A 22,858-nucleotide genomic window follows, 5' to 3' on the forward strand; every position below is an offset into this window, starting at 1 on the left:
CCAACAGTAAATGGCCCGGTACCTGTTGCCCCCCTTCCATGAACATCTACCCACCTGACCCTGGTGGCCGTGGGCACACATAGACAGGGTTACCAACTGATCCCTTTCTCTGTATTTACTTTTTACCTATACGTCTGGTTCTTCACTTCGTGAAAATTTGTGATGTATTTTCGCTAAACTTTTAAGAAAAGAGGGCGATAATCCATCGTGTTGCCACAATGAAAGTTTAAGATTTATTGATGGTGTTACATGACATCTGTGCGTTGTCCAATGAAGCGTACCATTGATACTTTGTTTTTATTTCGCAGTTGTCATGCGCAGTTTACTGTAGACATTTCTAAAATTTATATAAAAATTGGGGTTTTCGACGGAAAATTAAGTATAGTTTCTTAAATGGGGATCTTTTTACCACATAGCCTACCGGTGAACCATTTTATTCAATATTCATATTGCATAATTAGAAAAGGCATAGCGAATTATGATCACTATGAGCGAAATATGCAAAATAAAAGTTTAGTGGAAGATTCCAATGATCATTTAAAAGCTCATTTCAGATGCTGATTTTTCCTTTTGGGTTTTCCTTTGATTTTCCGGGTTCCTCTCACGATCATTGACCCCGAAATTCATCAAATGAATAAAGATGTGTGCAAAAAAAAAAAAATCCAACTGACGCAGTGCTGTTCATTGTAAAGTACTATGGACCATGTTTTATTCTAATTTGTGTAACTTCTTCCTCTTTAGTTTCCTTATTATTCAGATTCCGTTGGCCTCTTATTAGATTATTAATCCTGCTTTTGTTTATTTATTTATTTTTGTTAGCTGTTTGAAATATATAAAAATTTCATATTTTAATTAATCGGCTTTCGTTTGCTACCATTTAGCATCATATTATTGTAGTTGTTTGCCTTTCACGCTACTATACCTACTCCTAGAAGCCTATAGATTATTGACATATAAAGTAACATTGCTATTGTCATTATTTATAAGACCAACTCCCTCTTAATCTGACATGTGGTTGATTTGCCTGTTCAATATTATTGCTACTATTTCAAATCCATAAAGAGGACGTTTGCTATTGTACATGTTTTAGGACGAAATGACTTGCATAAACTTCAATCAAATTATCATCAATATCGTCGTTAGTAGTAGTTTCATGACCAGAACGTATCTAGATCATACTGTTATGACGATAATACACTTAAAAAGAAGAAAAATAATCCGAAATTCTCAGTAAAAATGGTTCTCAGTCGTACTTCAGTAAAATACAGGCGACCGTAATTTTCACCCTACTTTATATTTTACGGGTTAACGACTGTAATATCACTCCTTTACGTCAAGAAATCCGTTTTTAAAACGTTAACTACCTGGCAACATTTAATCCAGGATTTCTACTGTTTTTTTTTTTTTTTTTTTTTTTTTTTTTTTTTTTTTTTTTTTTTTTTTTTTTTTTTTTTTATACAATGTTGGAATCTTGGCAAAAAGGGATTGCCCAGCTCAGGGCTCCTATGCCTTGGGACCCTTCTCGACGATTGGGCCTTGCCCTTAAATGTACCCTTATTGAACCACGCTGCCCTTCGTTTACTTCAGTCTTGAGATTTTTTATTCTCTTAATGGCTAGGTGACAACTGTCGAAGACTTGAGCGACAAGTTCTTTTGATCGTAAAAAAAAGAAACAAAAAAATTAAACAACTTGTTTTTTTATATTTATATTTTCCTCTATTGGCTGGATTGATGTATTATTTATATCTTCAAACTGACTTATTTTCTTTTATTTTCATTAGGTTGGCTATATTATACAGCATCTAAAACACGAATGACGTCGATCGACCTCTTATTAAGAATCGTCGGTTTGAAAAGTTTTTATTGGCATTGTCTAGGTTAAAATCAACACGCACAAACTATGTACTTGCACGGCTTTAGATTTCGGAATGCCACTCAATGCATCTTGTCAGTGGTTATAGTCACACGCCTATGATTTTCAGCTGCAATAGTCAACAAATAGTCCAGTTTCATATTGCAAATGTCATCTTGCATGCTGCATTGAATAATATAAAATTGATGCCACTCAATGCATCGTGTCAGTGATTACAGTCTTCGGGTGGAGTCTTTGAAGGGTACGGCGGTGAACATAAAGAATTTCTTTAAGTTGGAAAATTTGTCACTCAAACATTCATAAATGTTCTTGTCATGTGCTTGACACTTGCATGAACCAAGAACATTTGGCACTCAAACATTCATTAATGTTCGTGCCATGTGCTTGACACTTGCATGAACCAAGAACATTTGGCACTCAAACAGTCATAAATGTTCGTGCCATGTGCTTGACACTTGTATGAACCAAGAAAATTTGGCACTCAAACATTCATAAATGTTCGTGCCATGTGCTTGACACTTGCATGAACCAAGAAAATTTGGCACTCAAACATTCATAAATATTCGTGCAAGGTGCTTGACACTTGCACGAACCAAGAAAATTTGGCACTCAAACATTCATAAATGTTCGTGCCATGTACTTGACACTTGCATGAACCAAGAAAATTTGTCACTCAAACATTCATAAATATTCGTGCAAGGTGCTTGACACTTGCACGAACCAAGAAAATTTGGCACTCAAACATTCATAAATGTTCGTGCCATGTGCTTGACACTTGCATGAACCAAGAAAATTTGTCACTCAAACATTCATAAATATTCGTGCAACCAAGAAAATTTGGCACTCAAACATTCATAAATGTTCGTGCCATGTACTTGACACTTGCATGAACCAAGAAAATTTGTCACTCAAACATTCATAAATATTCGTGCAAGGTGCTTGACACTTGCACGAACCAAGAAAATTTGGCACTCAAACATTCATAAATGTTCGTGCCATGTACTTGATACTTGCATGAACCAAGAAAATTTGGCACTCAAACATTCATAAATGTTCGTGCCATGTGCTTGACACTTGCATGAACCAAGAAAATTTGGCACTCAAACATTCCTAAATGTTCGTGCCATGTGCTTGACACTTGCATGAACCAAGAAAATTTGGCACTCAAACATTCATAAATGTTCGTGCCATGTGCTTGACACTTGCATGAACCAAGAAAATTTAGCACTCAAACATTCATAAATGTTCTTGTCATGTGCTTGACACTTGCATGAACCAAGCGTGTACGCTATGTGAGCTCGGTATGAACACTATCGGCGATAAGGACGAGGCGTTTCAATATTTAACTTAACCAATTAGTAAACAAGTAGTGTCATTGGGTCTCAGTACGCACCAATGCTGCCAATTTTTGGCTGCGTATTGCGTAGATCGTGCGTAACTTATGCGTGTGCAGTGCACAAACAGGATGCAAACAATGCTTCACTCTGCGTACCACATAAATGACACGACTTTCCTCGATGCATTGCGTAAATTGCGGGTACAAAATTTATGCAAGTGTTAAGGTGGCATTACTTAGAACTCATAAGGTATATATTTATATATACCGTATATGCATATAGACTCATAGTTTATATATATATATATATATATATATATATATATATATATATATATGTAATATATATATATAATATATATATATATATATATTTATTTATTTATTTATTTTATTTATTTATTTATATTGTATGTAAAAGTTTGTATGCTTATCGACAAATCAGAAAGTTTTGATTAAAGAATTTTAGCGCAGATTATGGAAAATTAGAAGAATTTGATACATTTACATATATTTTGGAGTGAATTTAATGCATGGATGGCAAATCACAATAATGGTTGGCTCACAATAGGGGAAGTCCGGAAGGTAGAAGGGCGTGTTTTGTTTATAGAAAACTAGCCAGATAATACTCCGTTTGATCCCACTCTATTTTTATTTCTCTTTTGCCTACACATATACCGAATAGGCTGGCCTATTCTTTGCACATTCACCTCTTTCCTCATGCACCTGACGACACTAAAATAACGATTCATCTTCACACAAGGGGTTAACTACTGCACTGTAATTTTTTTAGTGGCTACTTTCCTCTTCAACAATGGCAAGTAGCTCTTCTGGACACTCCAAAATGAAACCATTGTTTTCTAGTCTTGAGTAGTGCCATGGCCTCTGTACCATGGTCTTCCTCTATCTTGGGTTAAGTTCCCTTGCTGAAGAATATACTCAGGCACTCTATTCTATCGGTTTCCTTATTTCCTTTCCTCACTGGGCTATTTCTCTTGTTGGATCCCTTTGGCTCATAGCATCCTGCTTTTGCAATTATGGTCTTAGCTTAGCTATTAATAATAATATTAATATATGGGCATGTATGAAGGGATAGGTCGTGTAACTCTCCGTTGTCGAAGTGAATATTGGATGCTGTTGAGATGATTTGTGCTTATACTGTATGTGACTTTAGAAAATCAAGTGAGAAATATAGAAATGCGTAGAGGTAGGTAAACAGGTAGCGTATGTGAAAGGATCGGAGTGGTTTCAATAATAAAATAGATGTAACCATATGCATTTATAAAATTAGCATTGATTACACCTTTATTACTATTCATTTATGGTTAAGTTTATAAGTTATACCAGTTTTATACTATATTTTTTATCTATTTAAATCCATACATTAACTGTATTAACACATTAAACTAAACTCTTAGACAAGACTGTGAATGACGTACAGTATGCTATAGACTTTGAAAGTATGACTTAGTCAACATTTATATCATATTCACCCATCGTAAATATTGCTCGTGTAGACTTTTATTGTAGATTAAGAGAAAATGCATGTTGAATAATTTATATACTGTAATCTTCATAATGTATATATATATATATATATATATATATATATATATATATATATATATATATATATGTATATGTATGTGTATATATATATACCTATATATATATATATATATATATATATGTGTATGTATATATGTGTGTGTGTATAATGTGTATATATATGTATATGTATGTGTATATATACATACAGTATATATACTATATATATGTATATATATATATATATATATATATATATATTTATATATATATATATATATATATATATATATCCCCTATATAATAAAAAGCAAGTGTTTTGTTATATAGTATATATAGATATATTATTTCTTTCCGATGACGCTATCACCTTCCCCTTCCATCGGGAAGGGGGAGAGGTAGAACAGTAGTAATAACCAGGGGAGAGGGGTGTGCGTGTGTGTATATTCATCTGGATTCTAGACATTTAGTCGCCTTTTTTGACGGGTCATGCAAACACCCATGAATATAAGTGTATATATATATATATATATATATATATATATATATATATATATATATATATATATATATATGGTGGTGGGTGTGTATCTTTGAAATTTGAAACATTTATATAGTTATACTGAAAGTTATTTTTGATGAATTAAGATACAGTATTAGATTTTGTAAAAATAATCATTCTCTAGAATGTTAGTCTTTAAAATGAGTTCAGTAGTTAGTGAAAAAAAATTAGGATGGAAGTTATAGTCCTGAAGTTGAAATTCAGAGAATATTTGAAATACGTGTTTTAGCTCTTTACTGTTATAATCTCTCTCTCTCTCTCTCTCTCTCTCTCTCTCTCTCTCTCTCTCTCTCTCTCTCTCTCTCTGTTCATTGACTTCGCCGGGCTACTGCAACAGGTTTAAGGGTCAGGAATGTCCGTTAGGAAACGGATCCACCAGCAAGAATTCTAATCTTCCACCATTATCAGAAATTGGACATTCTATCATAAATTGCAAAGCAGACAAGAACCGTATACAGACTGAGATTGCTTTTAGCTCTTAATGCCAGCGAGACGTTGATCACCCAGTTGAATAATGTGCTGTTCGATTATACTATTCCTCGAGGTCGTATTTCATTGGATTTTATTGTTTGTGTATTTATGATTGGCAGGTCGCTGGGTACTATGCAGTGTTGCCATGTCATGCGGCAAGAATTTATTGATATTTGTTAGCATACTGTTTGATTTCTTTTAAATTTTCACCAGTCACTGAGGTGTTGTTGATCAGGTGGATAATATAATGACTTTTGTTCTGACTGTTCTTGATTGTGTGGCATGCAATAGGTAACCTGGAGGAAATGTCTTCAATTTTGAGGATTGTTTCAATTTCCGTATATCTGTTTATGCATATAGGCTATATATATATATATATATATATATATATATATATATATATATATATATATATATATATACACACATATACATATGCATATACACACACACATATATATATGTATATATATATATATATATATATATATATATATATATATCCATCCATATACCAAAGGCACTTCCCCCAATTTTGGGGGGTAGCCGACATCAACAAAGAAACAAAACAAAAAGGGGACTACATATACATACATATACATATATATTTCCCTTCCACAATGGGCTATTTTTCTTTGATGAAGCCCTTGGGATTATAGCATACTTATTTTCCAACTAGGGTTGTAGCTAAGCTACAAGAGAACTATTGAACAGTTAAAGTAAAATATTTAAAGACCAGTAATAACACTAAAAGAAATTTTTCCTATGTAAAGTATACAAAAAGGATACTTATGTCAGCCTGTTTAACAAAAAACATTCGTTCCAAGTTTGACCTTTTGAAGTTCCACCGATTCAATTATCTGATTAGTAATATCATTCCGCAATTTGGTCATAGCTGGAATAAAACTTCTAAAATACTGTGTAGTATTGAGCCTTATGATGGAGATGGCATGACTAATCGAATTAATTAAATATATATACCGTGCTAGGCGATATATCTTAGCATACCGTGCTAGGCTGTATATCCTAGCAATCTATGTTTGCCAGCGGTTATATTCGTATAAGCGGATGAGCAACCTGGTGGAGTAATGAGAGCTTTGGTTGTGGAGGAAATGCCTCCCTAAATCTCAATGAAGTCACTGGCAGCAGGGTGACGGATTGGATTCAAGGTGATAGGCAAACTGTCCCTTCGGATTTTACTTCTGATGCCTGGCGGTTGATCTTACTAAAATTAGTATGGACCGGCAGGGGTCACTTGCCCTAGCTAGATAGGCACTGAGCATCACAAGGAACTGGCTATTCTTTGATGTATCTAGCCAATGAATCCTATGAGGACCTTTGCGTCAATAGGCGTAGGAGATGATATATATATATATATATATATATATATATATATATATATATATATATATATATATATATATATATATGACATGTGTGTGTGGGGGGGTGGAGGTTCTTTGTGCATGTATATTTTTAGGCATGTGATCCTAATCGGTTTTAAACAAGCGTTTCCAAGAGTTATCTCACTCACAAATGTGCGTGTTAGAATTTGTTCTAAACATTAAACCTTTTCCCTTTATAGGGTATCATCTTCTACGCCTATTGACGCAAAGGGCCTCGGTTATATTCGCCAGTCGTCTCCATGTTGAGCTTTTAAATCAATACTTCTCCATTCATCATCTCCTACTTCACTGTTCATAGTCCTTAGCCATGTAGGCTTGGGTCTTCCAACTCTTCTAGTGCCTTGTGGAGTCCAGTTAGACGTTTCCTGAACCAATCTCTCTTGGGGAGTGCGAAGAGCATGCCAAAACCATCTCCATCTACCCCTCACCGTGATCTCATCACATATGGCACTTGAGTAATCTCTCTTATAGTTCCATTTTTAATCCTGTCCTGTCATTTACCTACCAATATTCTTCTGAGGGCTTTGTCCTCAAATCTACTAAATCTGTTGGATATTGTTTCATTGTCGTACGACTCACTACATCGATCTCACTAAACTGGTATATAGCATGATTTGTATATGTAATTTCAGGCGATCTGATTTTCTAATTTTACTTAACCTAGCCATTGTCTGATTTGCTTTTTTTCAGTCTTTCATTAAATTCCAATTTTAAAGACCCTGTATTAGAGATTAGTTCCTAAATATTTAAATGATTCCACCTCATTAATCCTTTCTCCTTCCAATGATATTTCATCTTCCAATGCATATTCCTTTCTATTCATCACTGTCTTTCTTCTATTTATCTTGAGCCCAACCTCGTGTGAGATTTCATGCATTTTGGTAAGCAAGCTTTGCAAGTCCTGTGGTGTTTTGCTAACAAGGACAGCGTCATCAGTATACTCAGTTTCGCTAATATCCTGGTACCAATCCAGTCTAATCCTTCTCCGCCATTCCCAAGTGTTTTATGATTTACAAAATCCATGAGGAGGATAAAAAACATAGGTGACAACAGATTCCCTTGGAGTACTCCACTGTTCACTCAAAATTCATTTGATAGGACTCCATTAACATTAACTTTGCACTTTCTATGCTCATGAACAGAGTATACCTCTAGAAATACAGTAAAAGTCACTGCTACGTCCATCCTTCAACTAATAAATCTTGGTTTATACCCTGTGCCATTCAACACTACCTTACACGTTGTCATACGCATCTTTGATTCCATGGGCCTTTCATTCCAAGGCTTCTTTCTCACAACCTACCTAATACCTAACCCTTTGGATGATTCCCTTTCCACCAACATCGTAACACTTTTCAATTATACACTATTTTCATTAACCTTTTGTTATTCTTTCATTCCATTGATCCACCTTCCATCTATGGCGATGGCTTATTGGAAACGTCCCTGCTTGGTGATTGCTGGACTTGGGTTCTAGTCCCGCTCACGTTCGATAGTTTTTCGTAGTGTCTGTAACCTCACCATCCATGTAAGCTAAGGATGGAGGGGTTTTGGAGGAGCCTATACGTCTACCTGCTTAGTCATCAGCAAGCATTACCTGGCTCTCCTTGGGCGGTGATCATGCACACACACACACACACATATATATATAAATATAAATATATATATATATATATATATATATATATATATATATATATATATATATATATATATATATATATATATAGTCAATCTCTAGTGCATTGTCCTGCTAGCTAGGGCATTGTCACTGCCCCTTACCCCTGCCATCCATGCGTGGCCTTTAAACTTTTAAACACCTTTTACCACTTCGCATCCCCGCATTTCCCACGCTATCACCTTTTCCGGTAACTTATGAACTTCGCAAAAAGCTCGTCTCGGCAGCTTCATTTTTAATCTTTCATTCATCTTGAACATCTTTAATTCATATATATATATATGCATATATATATATATATATATATTATATATATATACTGTATGTATATATATATATATATATATATATATATATATATATACTGTATATATATATATATATATATATATATATAATCATGGAATGGTTTATAGTTCCAGGATAATTTTTTGGCTTAGTATGGTCAATTTCTTTAGTGTTGAAAGTAGAAATCTATTATCTGCCCAGTTTTAGTTTTTCAATATTAACAGTTTTTCATAAATCTTTTGGTTTTATTCATTGCATAAAGGGTTAATCCTTTTCAAACCTCATGTTAGATAAAGAGCAATAATGCCTGGTCCTACCCCCTACTTCATCTCGCTTTCAAAATGTTTTTTACCATCTTCCTTGTACTCTGCAACCCTCTGACATCCCATATGTTTTCTATGGCAGCTCACATAATTTCGTCTTACTGGTGGGACATGAAAATGTATATATAGCCTTATACGGAAAAATAGAATTAAAGAATTGTCTTTCTGTGGGATCCTTCATATGTAGATTTAAATAACATTCGGAGCAATAACATTATATCGCCACGATAAGTATTAATGTCTAATAGTTTTTGTATGGTACACAGTGACCTATGAATTATAATCTTCTGATAATAACACTGTCGAATTATGCCTATACACGTATGTTCTTGGTACGTTAAAGTTGAATATTGCATTGTTTTCTGATATTTGTTATAAGGCACTTTCGATAATTTACACTACTGTCTTTGTTTTCACTAGAAGTCTGTGGATATTTTTAATAGAAACCTTGTCGTATTTGTTATTCTGCGAAACTCGTTTAAATGGTTTTATTTACAGGAATGCACTCGATGCCTTCACAAAATCGAAGATTTTGCGAAAAGTTTGTATTCACCCTTGTCTGTTTCTTGATGTATTTATTTATTTGTGAGCATCTTTACACAAAAACTACTGTACGGATTTGGACCAAATTTGGTAGTCATGTTGTGTAACATTTTGGATAAAGTACATCAAAGTACAAGTACGCAGCAGTGCTTTCAAAATAATCGCAATGTTGAGTAAATGGCTAATATTTTTTAATTTATTTTTTATTTGTGAACAACATTACGTAAAAACTACTGAACTAATTTCAACGAAACTTGGTGGACATGTGGGATATACCCCAAGGACAAATCATTAGATTTAGAAGAAAATACATCGAAGTAAAAGTACGTAGTGGAGTCAAGAGTAAAATAAGACTGTTTGGCATAGCGAAGGCATGCTCTCTACCTAATAGTCCTCTAGTTACCTTTGCCAAATTCGGTGGGAATGTTATGGTTTGATAGGAGTATATTTGTATGTTTGTCTGTGTCTTTATGATTGTGTTTGTGATTCACATAACTGAAAAACTATACGACCGAATCCCTTGAAATTTGATGGGATAATTTGCCATGATCCAAGGACGATTTGATTAGATTTTCGGGGTGATTTGGTCAAAGGTCAAGAAGTCTTTTTACTATATTGTTGTCAATTTTTATCCAATTTACATGAAACTAGGGCCAAAAGTTGCATAATTCAATTGCCTGTCTTGTGATATGCAATATGATAAAGGTCAAGGTCACAAAAATGTCAAAAGTATCTTTTTGCTATATCGTGGGCAAATCTCATGAAATTTGGTGGGATGATTGCCCATGGTCCAAGAACAATTTGATTAGATTTTGGGAGTGAATGGGCCATTACTTAAGGTCAAGGTCACAAAAAATTCAACAACGTTTTTTTTACCTTATCGTGGTCAATTTTCATCCGATTTGATTGAAACTAGTGTCAAAATGTGCAAAATTCAATTGCCTATCTTCTTATGTGGCGTTGGCCAAGTGCATACCGAGTGTTCATTCTAGTTTTTGTTTTGTTTTCACAATGCAGTTTTGCTTAAATGAAATCCTGTAAAGCTTTTATGTTCATGGGAATGATATTTGGTTTTCATAGGCATTTAATCATTACTTTAATTCAGCTCTTTTATGATCATTTTTTTGTTTGTTTATGATTTTTGTATCATGCATTAGAACTTCATGATAGGGGTTCTTTATTTCATTTACATTTTCTGAAATCGTTTTTAAGAACTCAGGGCAAAGAAAATAATCGTAAACAGAATGGAAATAGGTACAAATAGGCTTGAGACCCTCAACTTAGGACGGCCTTCTTATTTACTATTATGTCGTTGATTAAAGATCATTCTTCGCTATCTGAACTCAAGAGCGAGAAGCCCCGCATGAATATTTTAAGATAAAGTGGATGCTGAAAATGAAAAGTCTCTTGTGAATTTTACATTTTAATGGAGAATGGTGTTTATAAAATCTAAAATAGTGTCGTCTATTAGTGGCAATAGTCTTCAGAAATTCAGCTATAGCTATCTAGTCACCATGCTGCTAAATTGCTATCAATATTAAGGCTATGTATAAGTATGCAAATTTACGCGCAGTATTACGAATGACTTTGTAGCATCAAGTTAGATGTAGGAGATATGGACCTTATTTTAAGCTAAAATTCAAGTATTAATTCTGTCTTTTATATGCACTGTCCATGACACTGACAATGCTGTGTTCGAATTATTTTATCCTCTTCGAATCTCCTATCGATCCAGTTATTTACGTATAAAGAAATAGATTATATCCCACCAGGGCATTGTTTGGGTCCCAGTTTAGGTCTTTCGTTGATTGCCCTTCGTCCATTTGGAGAAGTAACCTTCAGTTGAAACCAAATGCGCAAGATTCCATTCCATCCTTTTAAGCACTCCCTCCTCTTCTTCTTTCCTTAAACTTTCGTTATATATTGAATATGATTCCCATGATGCTTTCAAACCAGTCAATGAAGGCGGCCACCTTCACCTGCCCGTCTGGGAACTGGTCGTTACACTCGCTGGAGCTGCCGAAGCTGATCACGCCCACTTGGTAAACTCGGCCGCCTTCCTGGTACATGACTGGCCCTCCTGAGTCGCCCTGGAATAGTGGAATGACGATGACTTGAGTAATATTAGCTCTCTCTCTCTCTCTCTCTCTCTCTCTCTCTCTCTCTCTCTCTCTCTCTCTCTCTCTCTCTCTCTCTCTCTCTCTCTCCTAGGAACAATGTTTTATAACCAAATTTAGAATTGTTCTAATTCAAGTTTTATTTAGTATACTACGATTTAATTGTTTTAATAGCTTTAATGTACGCTTTCTAACCTTAGTTGGTTACCTGATGTAAATAGAAAACCCAATGTGTTATTGGAATAAAGGATATATTATTATTATCATCTCTCTCTCTCTCTCTCTCTCTCTCTCTCTCTCTCTCTCTCTCTCTCTCTCTCTCTCTCTCTCTCTCTCTCTCTCTCTCTCTCTCTCTCTCGTTAGATTTTAGCTTTTAATTTATATATATTAAATTTAGTTGTTCGGTCATTACTACTGGTTTTGTCAAATATCTGCCATGATTGGGCAAGGAAATACTATTTAGTTTTTCAAGTTACTTCATGAGAGGAGATTCTTATTGTACTGGGTTATCTTAATCTTATTCAAAATGGAAATTTAGTCGTTAACTTATCGTTTCTGTTATCTTTGTTTTAAATAGTCTAAATGAGGTTAATTTTTTTCTCGTTTTGTTAATATCTGTCTATGTTGCTATTATTCCTGTGTTGAAGTTTGCGAAATTTCGGCGTTATACAAGAAATCTTTACCATTTTATGCAACTAGTACTAATGCTGATACTAAATCATTAAAGAAACTACTGCTGGTGCTAGTTTCAAATGATTATCTATTAAGAAAAGTGTAAAACTCTTTTTTATATTTCTGCAAATATTAAAAGAAATCAAAATCCTGTATTTTCTATTACTGCTATTGCTTCCATCTAATAACTTCGTGTCGAGAAAATTAAGACCTTTCTCTCACAAAATACTACTACTACTACTACTACTACTACTACTACTACTACTACTACTACTACTACTTACGGAGCAAGAGTGCTTCTTTGAAGTTCCGTCCGTGCACATCTGCGTGTCACCCATCCACGACCCATAGATAGCTTTGCAGGCGGTGAAGTTGTACCCAGCCGTATTGTAAAACTTGAGTTTATCCGATAATCTACCTGAAAGCAGATCAGAATCATTCATTGCTATCCCAGTTCTACATTGAGGTGTAAGCCAATTTACTCGGATTTGTATTTCTACTACGTTGATCAATGTGGTCTCATTTTATTGAGAAGTATTCCTACAGTGCCACAGCCCACCCTCCCCCGTTATCCACCACCACAAATGAAGTACCAGCTGAACTCGGTTGAATCCCTTATCAGGCTGGGAGGAACGTAGAGAGTAGAGGTCCCCTTTTTGTTTTGTTTCATTTGTTGATGTCGGCTACCCCCCAAAATTGGGGGAAGTGCCTTGGTATATGTATGTGTATGTATTCCTACAGTACTAATTTTCATGAGTGCATTTTCCAAGATGTGTTACTTAGCCAGGATTATCTTTTACGGTCTTATTTTACTGAGGAATAATTCTAATTTATTTTGGGGCCACTTAATTCGAATGTAATAATGTCCATCCTTGTAGTCTCAATTTACTGAGAGGTAATTCTATCCTTTCTGTGAACACACTTTACTCGTGTGTAATTCGGCCATGATTATCCTTGTAGTCTCACTTTACTGAAGTAATTTAACCATTCTGTGTGGGTGACGCTGTTCTCATGTGTGTAATTTTGTCCTGAATATTTCTGAGGTCTCACTACACTGAAATGCTATCCTGTTATATTCTTCAGAAGCTCTTCATTCTGCCGTGATTATCTCTGCGGTCTCATTACAGACATGTAATTCTCTGAAGTAATTTGTTTGTTTTTATTTTGAGGTAATTATGCCCTGGTTTTTTCATAGGTTTTATTGAGAGGTAATTTTACTATAATTATATCGTTAGTCTTAATTTACCGTGATCATTTGAGCCTGGGTCTACTTAACTAATATTTATGATCAGCAATATTTGGTCCTAGTTTTACGGATTTCAAAGAACTAAGAATGACGATGATTGCTGTTATTATCTTTTCAGTATCATTTCAGAAATGAATATAATTCTGTCGTGAAATTTCGAGATTTTATTATGCCATGATTATTTTTTTATGGTTACTCCTTGCCGATATTCAATTCTGCTGTGAATTATTTGATTTATTATCTTAATTTATCTAATTTAGCTGTTGAGTAAACTTGTCATAGCTCTTGTTAGCCCTTTCTTTACGTCAAGTTTTGACCATGGAATATATTATTTAGAACTATTATGCATCACATTTCCATGGCCTTTGATACTCCTAGGGTAAATGTAATATCCTCCTTTCTCCATTCCTCCCTCGTAAACAAGATGCCAAACTCTGGTAGCAAACTGACGAACACCGACAGCTTCACTAATGCTGCCCTTACTGACTGCTTTAGCTAAATTTTGGATAACGGATGCAAAAGGATGCCAGCTTTTGTGTCTTGTGACCGCTATTCTGATGCTTGAGGGTACACTCAGAGTAATGTGGGTTCTATCTGTTCCCTTACTTTCTTTTCTCACTGGGCAATTTTCCCTGTTGTATCCCTTGGACTTATAGAATTCTGCTTTTCGAACTAGGGTTGTAACTTGCCTAGTAACAGCAACAACAACAAAAACAGAAACTACAACAACAAGAACAAAAATGCCTTGGTCAGAAGCCACTATAGACAATGAATCATAAAGGTCTTTTGTGTTTGTGGATGAAGTATGACAAAGGGTCTTGTTAAATAGCTTGCATTATAAGCACAATATAGAAAATAAATATACGATATTAACATATAAAAAAATATATATATATGTAATTTACCTGTCTCGGTCTTCCCCCATCCAGCTAGGAAAACGGGAACTCCTTCGAATGTCCGGTTTCTCCAGTCTCTCGGCGCTAGGCAAATAGGAGCCACCTTCTGGTTAAACTCCAATGGCATCTTTAACCTGCAGAAGGTTGAGAGAGAGAGAGAGAGAGAGAGAGAGAGAGAGAGAGAGAGAGAGAGAGAGACAGAGAGAGAGAGAGAGAGAGAGAGAGTAATATAAAAATATAAGGGACTTAGAGCACAGTGAAGTCAGAGAATTATGATTAACTAGTATATATATATATATATATATATATATATATATATATATATATATATATATATATATACATATACATATATAAATTTTTATATTATCAACTATAGAAGGTTGTTTAATTAACTGTCCCACCTGAGTTTAAGGGAAATAATATTGGTTGTGAGTGGCAAGCTGTATTAGGTGTCAGCATATTACCATTTGATTAAAAACATAAGAAATGTTATCCATGTTACGCCGTATTTTTCGTCTTTGAAGTAGTTATAGTGGATGCTTCAGTTCTAAATTCTGCGAAGTAAAGTTGACTATCAAGCCTTATTTATGAAGATTGCATGTGGAATATTGCTGTGGAATTGATAATTCAATATTTAAAACTAAAAATATCAAACATCTTAACCTGAATCAATTAAACATTGAGTGCTTTAGTTGAGGAAAAGTTATATCTATCAGTTTGGTTTTAGGCTCTGAAGTAAGATCCACTGTATCTCGGTCTAAATAATCACGCATTAAATATTAGGCCGGGAGCACACTAGCGACTCTGTGGCGCCACAGAACCACAGCATCGTGTGGCGGGGATGTGGTCTCCCATAGGTTTCCATTGTTTTCAAGTTTTGCCGCGCAAACTAGCGACTGTGGCAAGCGACTGTGTCGCTCATCCCCGCCACAGGCGTGGCGTGGCTTTGAAAACAATGGAAACCTATGGGAGACCACATCCCCGCCACACGATACAGTAGCTTTGTGGCGCCACAGAGTCGCTAGTGTGCTCCCGGCCTTATAGGGGAAAAATAGAATGTCTAGACACATTGATTATGTCAAATAACCTTGCAGGTATTTGTTTCATTATATAAACGACTTATTTACCATCTTTGCATATTTTATTGAATGCTAATTCTTACCTAAATGCACTCATTAAATACACATATATCATACTTACTTGTAAAGGGCGATATCATACGGCATCTGATATTTCGGATGAATGAAGATTAATCTTGTATCGACCTCCACAATGTAACCACCTGATGCACTTGGGTTATCTTTTTGATGGGCTCCAACGACGACGCTGATCGAGCTTGGGTAATACAGGTTAGTTTGGGCATCGTTTAACCTAGCCACCAAAAACGGAAATACAAATTTATGTAGTATTGCAGATTTTGAATAATGCAGAGCTTTAATTGTGTTCAAATGGAAAAGATTGTGGCAGAACCCTTTGTTTTTTTTGTTTTTTTCTTTCAAAACTCAATTTACGTGGGTAGACCCTAACACACCTCGTTGATTTTAGTTCAACCTAATGTTAATTTGGATTTTAACAATGATATGCTTTGGACTTTTATCTACATGTGTCATTGCGTTTACGTAACTTCTGCTTACTCCAGGGTCTTTCAGCTTTAGATTTTAAACCTCACCATTCTTTAACTGGGCCATTTTTGTCAAGGCCTTTCTGTCTTCATTATAGACATATCTCATTTACGTAAGCCATTTCTTCTAACTCTTCAAAGTAATTTTAGTTTTGAAATAGCATGTGATTTACAGTTATCATAGTTATAGCGTAAAGTTATATATTCTCTTGTGAATTTGGTTGGAAGAATACTTGAGCATTACTTATCTTGCGTAACCTCCAATGATATTATAAGACCAATAAAGTGTCCACTTTTGTATTACACTGTTGAGAGAGAGAGAGAGAGAGAGAGAGAGAGAGAGAGAGAGAGAGAGAGAGAGAGAGAGAGAGAGAGACGAATCACGGTGGTTAACAGAAATGACTGGACAAGACCTCTAAAATAATTTTCTCCCTTATCACATGATTGTGTCATTTGGAATACATTATTTAAGATTTAAGTCTAGTAAAGATACCTACGTTCTAATGAAACTGGTTAAAATGAGAGGAAGAGGTATTTATGACAATATATGATATTCTTTTATTATTCTGCTTGAAATGCCATCATTTTTTATCATTTAAACTTTTTTAATAATTATATTTGAGGTGCAAAGATGAAAACATGAACTTGATTCCAACGGAGAATCTAGTTATTAATTACATTCCAGATTTTGAGGAATACATCCTATTTTAACTTTATCTAACCTAATAGGTAGTGTGATGTCTCACATATACTAGAAACCTTCTTTTAATATTCCATGAAACCTTATATCCTAACAAAAGTGGCTCATTTTAACATTCTTTAACCCAGAAAGACCATTTTGATGTCATTAACACCCTACTCTTCCATTTAAACATAATTTATCTTAATTTTCAGCAATTAAACGTCCTCTTAAAGCCGTTCAGGTGAACCCAGTACTTCAATGGTGACACCATTAGTCATTTTTTTTCTACGGGCCAACCAAGGGAAAGGCCCGTGCCAACAACAAGAGTTGGCTATAATACTCCAACAACAACATAGTCATTTGTAGTTAAAGACTGTGAATCCATAGAAATAGCTCAGAAAGAAATCATTCATGATAACTAATTTGTTTATGTTCACCTGTAAGGACAATGTGCAGCAGTTAATACCCATGACTCGTGAATAATTGTACCCCCACACCACCTCTTGAGGCCGTTACTCCATTGCATGTAAGTCCAAACCTGTAAAAGAAAAAATTGAAATCATGCTTCTAGAAGCTGCACCAGGCAGTGTTAAAGAGTTAAACTATAGTCCATTTCTTTTAGCGATGCATATTTGCACCGACTCGCAGCGGTGCCCTTTTAGCTCGGAAAAGTTTCCGGATCGCTGATTGATTGGACAAGATAATTCTAACCAATCAGCGATCAGGAAACTTTTCCGAGCTAAAAGGGCACCGCCGTGAGTCGGTGCAAATATGCATCGCTAAACGAAATGGACTATAGACACTTTATTTTTAGATATTTCAATACCATTCGGAAATTGGTAGTTGATTTTAAACAATATTAAAGATTAAAAGACATCTACGTGTACATAATCTCATGTCTTTACTTCGATCAATGCTAAATCGGTTTTACAGGTAAATCACTTTAACAGAATAGTGCAATAAAAACGGCCAGTGAGGCACAGGCACCTAAATTCTCCTATCTTCAATCAAACAAATAATCTAAATAATCTTAATCGAATGGAATCTGTCCCTCAGGTTTTAGTGGCAACTGCTGGTACAAATATAAGGATTGATTACTTTTGGAAATTGCAGTTTTGTATCAAGTTTCGATTCGACTTTGCGAGCATAAAACACTAATTACCAATTCTGGCAAAGAATTATCGCAATACCCCATGTAATTTGTTCTTATCGATGCATTGAAACAAACAATAGATTTATCGCCAAGATGAGCAATGCTCTACTAGTCAGGGACACCCATATTAGGTAGATTTGGTGTGACAAAAGTCTCCCACCATCACCAATCCGCAGTTGGTGAAAACTGGCCAAACCCCAGGCATAATTAGGGACATGTCTGAGGAGGTCTTTGTCCTGCAGTGGAATAGAAACGGTTGCTTTTGTTGAATTTGATGTTGGAGTTGTTGTTTCAACTCCCAACTAAAATGTGGGTAGCACCCTTATTATTAAAAAAATAAAAATTGAGGGACCCTATTTTCGAAAAAAGAAAACCTAATGGCGAAAGATATGAGTGGTTGGAAGTAGCCTGTAGCTAGAAATATTTTTTTTCAAGTAGGCAGGCCGAAATTTTCGAAAAAAAATTTCGGAAAAAATTTTCGGCCCGAAAATCGGCCAAAATTTTCGAAAAAAATTTCGGAAAAATTTTCGGCCCGAAAATCGGCCGAAATTTTCGAAAAAATAAAATTCTAGCTACCCATCAGGTCTTTTTTTTTTTTTTTTTTTTTTTTTTTTTTTTTTTTTGAAATAGGGTCCCTCAATTTTTTATTTCTTTAATAATAAGGGTGCTTGCATCCGTTCATGAACTCGTGGCCTCAATAGCTTGCTCATTCAGGATCTACTTCCCTTTTCATTTACTAACCATCCATGGATACGCGTTTGCCAACGCTTCGTCTCCATTAACAATTCTTGCGCTAGCAATCCCGCAGTTGGAGTGCGAGAAGGCTGGTGGTGGTGTGGTCGTCGTTGTGGTAGTGGTAGTTGTTGTTGTGGTGGTTGTTGTGGTGAAACCTGGAAAAGAACTGAAATGTTTAGTATCATTTCTCCCTTTGGACAGGATGTTATTATGGTAATATTCTAAAACTATAAATCCTGGAGACGAAATGTCACCATACCAATAGCCCTCTTAGGGTCGGTATTTGTTTGAACTTTTACTTTGTGAGATCGATGTGGTATCATAAAAAAAAAATTTTTGAATATCTAAGAAAATTAAGAATAAATCACCGAAGGGCCATTTAATTCAAAAGATGTAATGAATTACCATTGAAGAAACCTAAGTTACCGCTTGTTGAAAGAAGTCATTACATGAAGAAAATATTGTAAATATCGTGAAAACAAGAATTTGATTAGTATATGATGTACACAATTTGCGCAACGAGAAATGCTAGCAAAGATATCCCCAATGCATTGTTATTAGTTTCGCTGCTAAGTTTAATGATGTCTGTATCATGTTAGTCGATGATAAGAGTGGTTTAAAACCGTCAAATATTATTCCTCGATCGTTTCATTACACGATCAGTGGTTTGTTTCAATCAAAGCATGTATTTGGATCGCGTCAGTCGATGATAAGAAAGCTTACTTCAGTCGAATAATGTTCTTCGTCAGTCAATGAAAAAAAATCTTAGTCAGTCAAAGAAAAAATAATGTTCTTCGTCATTCAATCCATAAAATAATGTTCTTCGTCATTCAATTCAAAAAATAATGTTCTTCGTCATTCAATTAAAAAAAATAATGTTCTTGGTCATTCAATTCAAAAAATAATGTTCTTCGTCATTCAATTCAAAAAATAATGTTCTTTGTCATTCAATTCAAAAAATAATGTTCTTTGTCATTCAATTAAAAAAATAATGTTCTTCGTCATTCAATTGAAAAAATAATGTTCTTCGTCATTCAATTAAAAAAATAATGCTCTTAGTCATTCAATGAAATAAGTAATGTTCTTAATTCAAGTTAGTTGACAATAATCAAATGAAACTTGACTATCAAACTTACCCAAGTGCGTGACAGTGCATTTGAATCCTTTACCGTTGAGTTTGGCGTTGGAGCTGAATCGGACTCTGAGGACGCCTCCTTCCGTGCTAGGAATGGACGGGTTGTTCCACCTTTTATACCTAGATCAAAGGGTAAATGAGGGAGAGAACTTATGATATTATTTGGGGAGTCGGGATTATCTCTTCGAGGCACTCCCGTTATTTTATTAGGTATGACGTATGACATGCAGAAAAAACTTTTTGAACTCTCTCTCTCTCTCTCTCTCTCTCTCTCTCTCTCTCTCTCTCTCTCTCTCTCTCTCTCTCTCTCTCGTGCTAGACCCATCTATTAGCTCAAGTCACACTAGATTCCCTGCCATGTTGGTGATCCGGAGAGAGAGAGAGAGAGAGAGAGAGAGAGAGAGAGAGAGAGAGAGAGAATCATAGGAAGTCCTGTGAAATAAAACTGGTCAATCATAAAATAAATGTGATAAAAGTACTTAACAAAATTTATATCAAAGAACTCTATTCCTGGTGAAGAATAAAGCACAACTAGAATAGACATTTGAATAGTCTAGTTTTAGGAAAAATAATTCAGGAAAATTAATCAAATATAAGTAAATACACTACATGTATATAAGAGAGAATGCTTATCCATAAGATGATAATTTCCACATTTGATGGCGCTGTGACACTTTATTATATACTAGTGTACGCCACCCGTCAAAATTGACTGCTAAATAATTAGAACTCTGATGAGGGTATGACCAAGATCTATACATTTCCGTAGGAAAAGTAACTGATTGATGCTAATCAAACATTATCCCTGGAGATGAATATAGTGAGTGGATCTTGAACTCTTGGACGCAGTCTGTGAATATTGCTTACTGGATTTGTATAAATACAACCAATTAACCATAGGTATGGCTTGACTGACGTCACTGATCGCGACCTTTAAATTTTAATCTGCGCGCCGGCTGACTTCTTTCTTTAGACTTTGGGTATGATTACTCTCTCCCTTACCCGAGGGACGGGGTGAGACCGAGTAGAATATTTGGTAAGGGATCAGGCAGAGCTCAGCGGCAGAAAAATACCAACTGTTCCACTGGATTGGTTATCTAACTTTTGTCCTTTATAGATAAAAATTTCTAAAGGAAGGAGCCTCCGAATCCAATCTAGTATGTCCATTTCTATATATAACTTGTCACAAGAATATCATCTCTGACACCTGGGTGATATTATAAAGAATAAGAACAGACACTCTAGCTCTTCTAGGAAAGGGATACTCCAAAATCAAACCATTGTTCTCTTGTCTTGGGTAGTGCCATAGCCTCTATTCCATGGTCTTCCACTGTCATGACTTAAAGTTCTCTTGCTTGAGGGTACACTCGGGCACACTATTCTATCTTATTTCTCTTCCTCTTGTTATTTTGAAGTTTTTATAGTTTATATATAATCGATTTATTCTAATGTTCTTGTTGTTTTTAAACTTCTCTTGTATATTTCCTTATTTCCTTTCCTCACTGAGCTATTTTCCCTCTTGGAGCCCTTGGGCTTATAGCATTCTGCTTTTCCAACTAGGGTTGTAGCTTAGCAAGTAATAATAATAATAATAATTTATCAGTCTTTTTAGCTATCAATTTAGATGAAATTATTTAGTTTTTGACTGGGACTTAAGGAAGGGCGATTTAATTTCATATTTGGGTATGTCATTTGAATCGGACGGGATATTTTAACTGAAGTTTTAATTACTAATTTCAGTATTTCCTTTTACACTTGGCATTCTATTCTTAGGTACCTTTCTTTGCTAGTCAGTGACCTTGTAGGATTGTGTACATTATGATTATTAATGGTGAAATCGAAAGTGGATTGCTCTGCTTTCTATTTCTTAACAGATTCATGTAAAAATTTGCGAACACTTGTTGATCTCTCTCTCTCTCTCTCTCTCTCTCTCTCTCTCTCTCTCTCTCTCTCTCTCTCTCTCTCTCTCTCTCTCTCTCGTTCGTCTATGTGCAAATATGCAAGATGGAAATGATTAATTTAGTATTTTATCAAATACTTCACTCCACCGAAGAGAAAACTTAATCAAGCTGTCACGTACTCCGAGTTGTTAGTCGCGACAAGTGGTCCACTGCCCATAAAAATCATGACTTATCTCAGCTGGTAATTCATTTAATGAACGCGATACATAAATGCATAAGTTACAGGTTAATGAGAGGTTATTTTTTTATGTTTAAATGAAATCTAGAACTTATTTGGCCCTTTTGTGTCCCCACTGTCTTGGGTTAGAGTTCTCTTGCTTGAGGGTACACTGGCACACTATTCTATCTAATTTCTCTTCCTCTTAAAGTTTTTATAGTTTATATGGGAAATATTTATTTTAATGTTGTTACTGTTCTTAAAATATTCTATTTTTCCTCGTTTCCTTAACTCACTGGGCTATTTTCCCTGTTGGGGCCCCTGGGCTTATAGCATCCTGCTTTTCCAACTAGGGTTGTAGCTTAGCATTTAATAATAATAATAATAATAATAATAATAATAATAATAATAATAATAATAATACAGTGTGTTATGCAGATGCTGCCCATTCC

General features: G+C 35.0%; 1 protein-coding gene across 1 annotated transcript in view; it reads right to left on the bottom strand.

Moving 5' to 3' along the window:
* Positions 1-11,478: 11,478 nt before the first annotated feature.
* LOC137630088 (chymotrypsinogen B-like) overlaps positions 11,479-22,858 on the bottom strand; it is a 12,939-nt gene continuing 1,559 nt past the window's right edge. Inside the window, exons 2-8 of the mRNA XM_068361570.1 lie at positions 20,290-20,408; positions 19,160-19,308; positions 17,703-17,803; positions 16,163-16,333; positions 14,969-15,093; positions 13,102-13,235; positions 11,479-12,118 (exon numbers count right to left, since the gene is read on the bottom strand). Of these exons, the coding sequence (XP_068217671.1) occupies positions 11,945-12,118; positions 13,102-13,235; positions 14,969-15,093; positions 16,163-16,333; positions 17,703-17,803; positions 19,160-19,308; positions 20,290-20,408 (973 nt within the window). The 3' untranslated portion in view covers positions 11,479-11,944. The remainder of the gene's footprint in view (positions 12,119-13,101; positions 13,236-14,968; positions 15,094-16,162; positions 16,334-17,702; positions 17,804-19,159; positions 19,309-20,289; positions 20,409-22,858) is intronic.

The sequence above is a fragment of the Palaemon carinicauda genome, chromosome 38 (genome assembly GCF_036898095.1).
Source record: "Palaemon carinicauda isolate YSFRI2023 chromosome 38, ASM3689809v2, whole genome shotgun sequence".
NCBI lineage: Eukaryota > Metazoa > Arthropoda > Malacostraca > Decapoda > Palaemonidae > Palaemon > Palaemon carinicauda.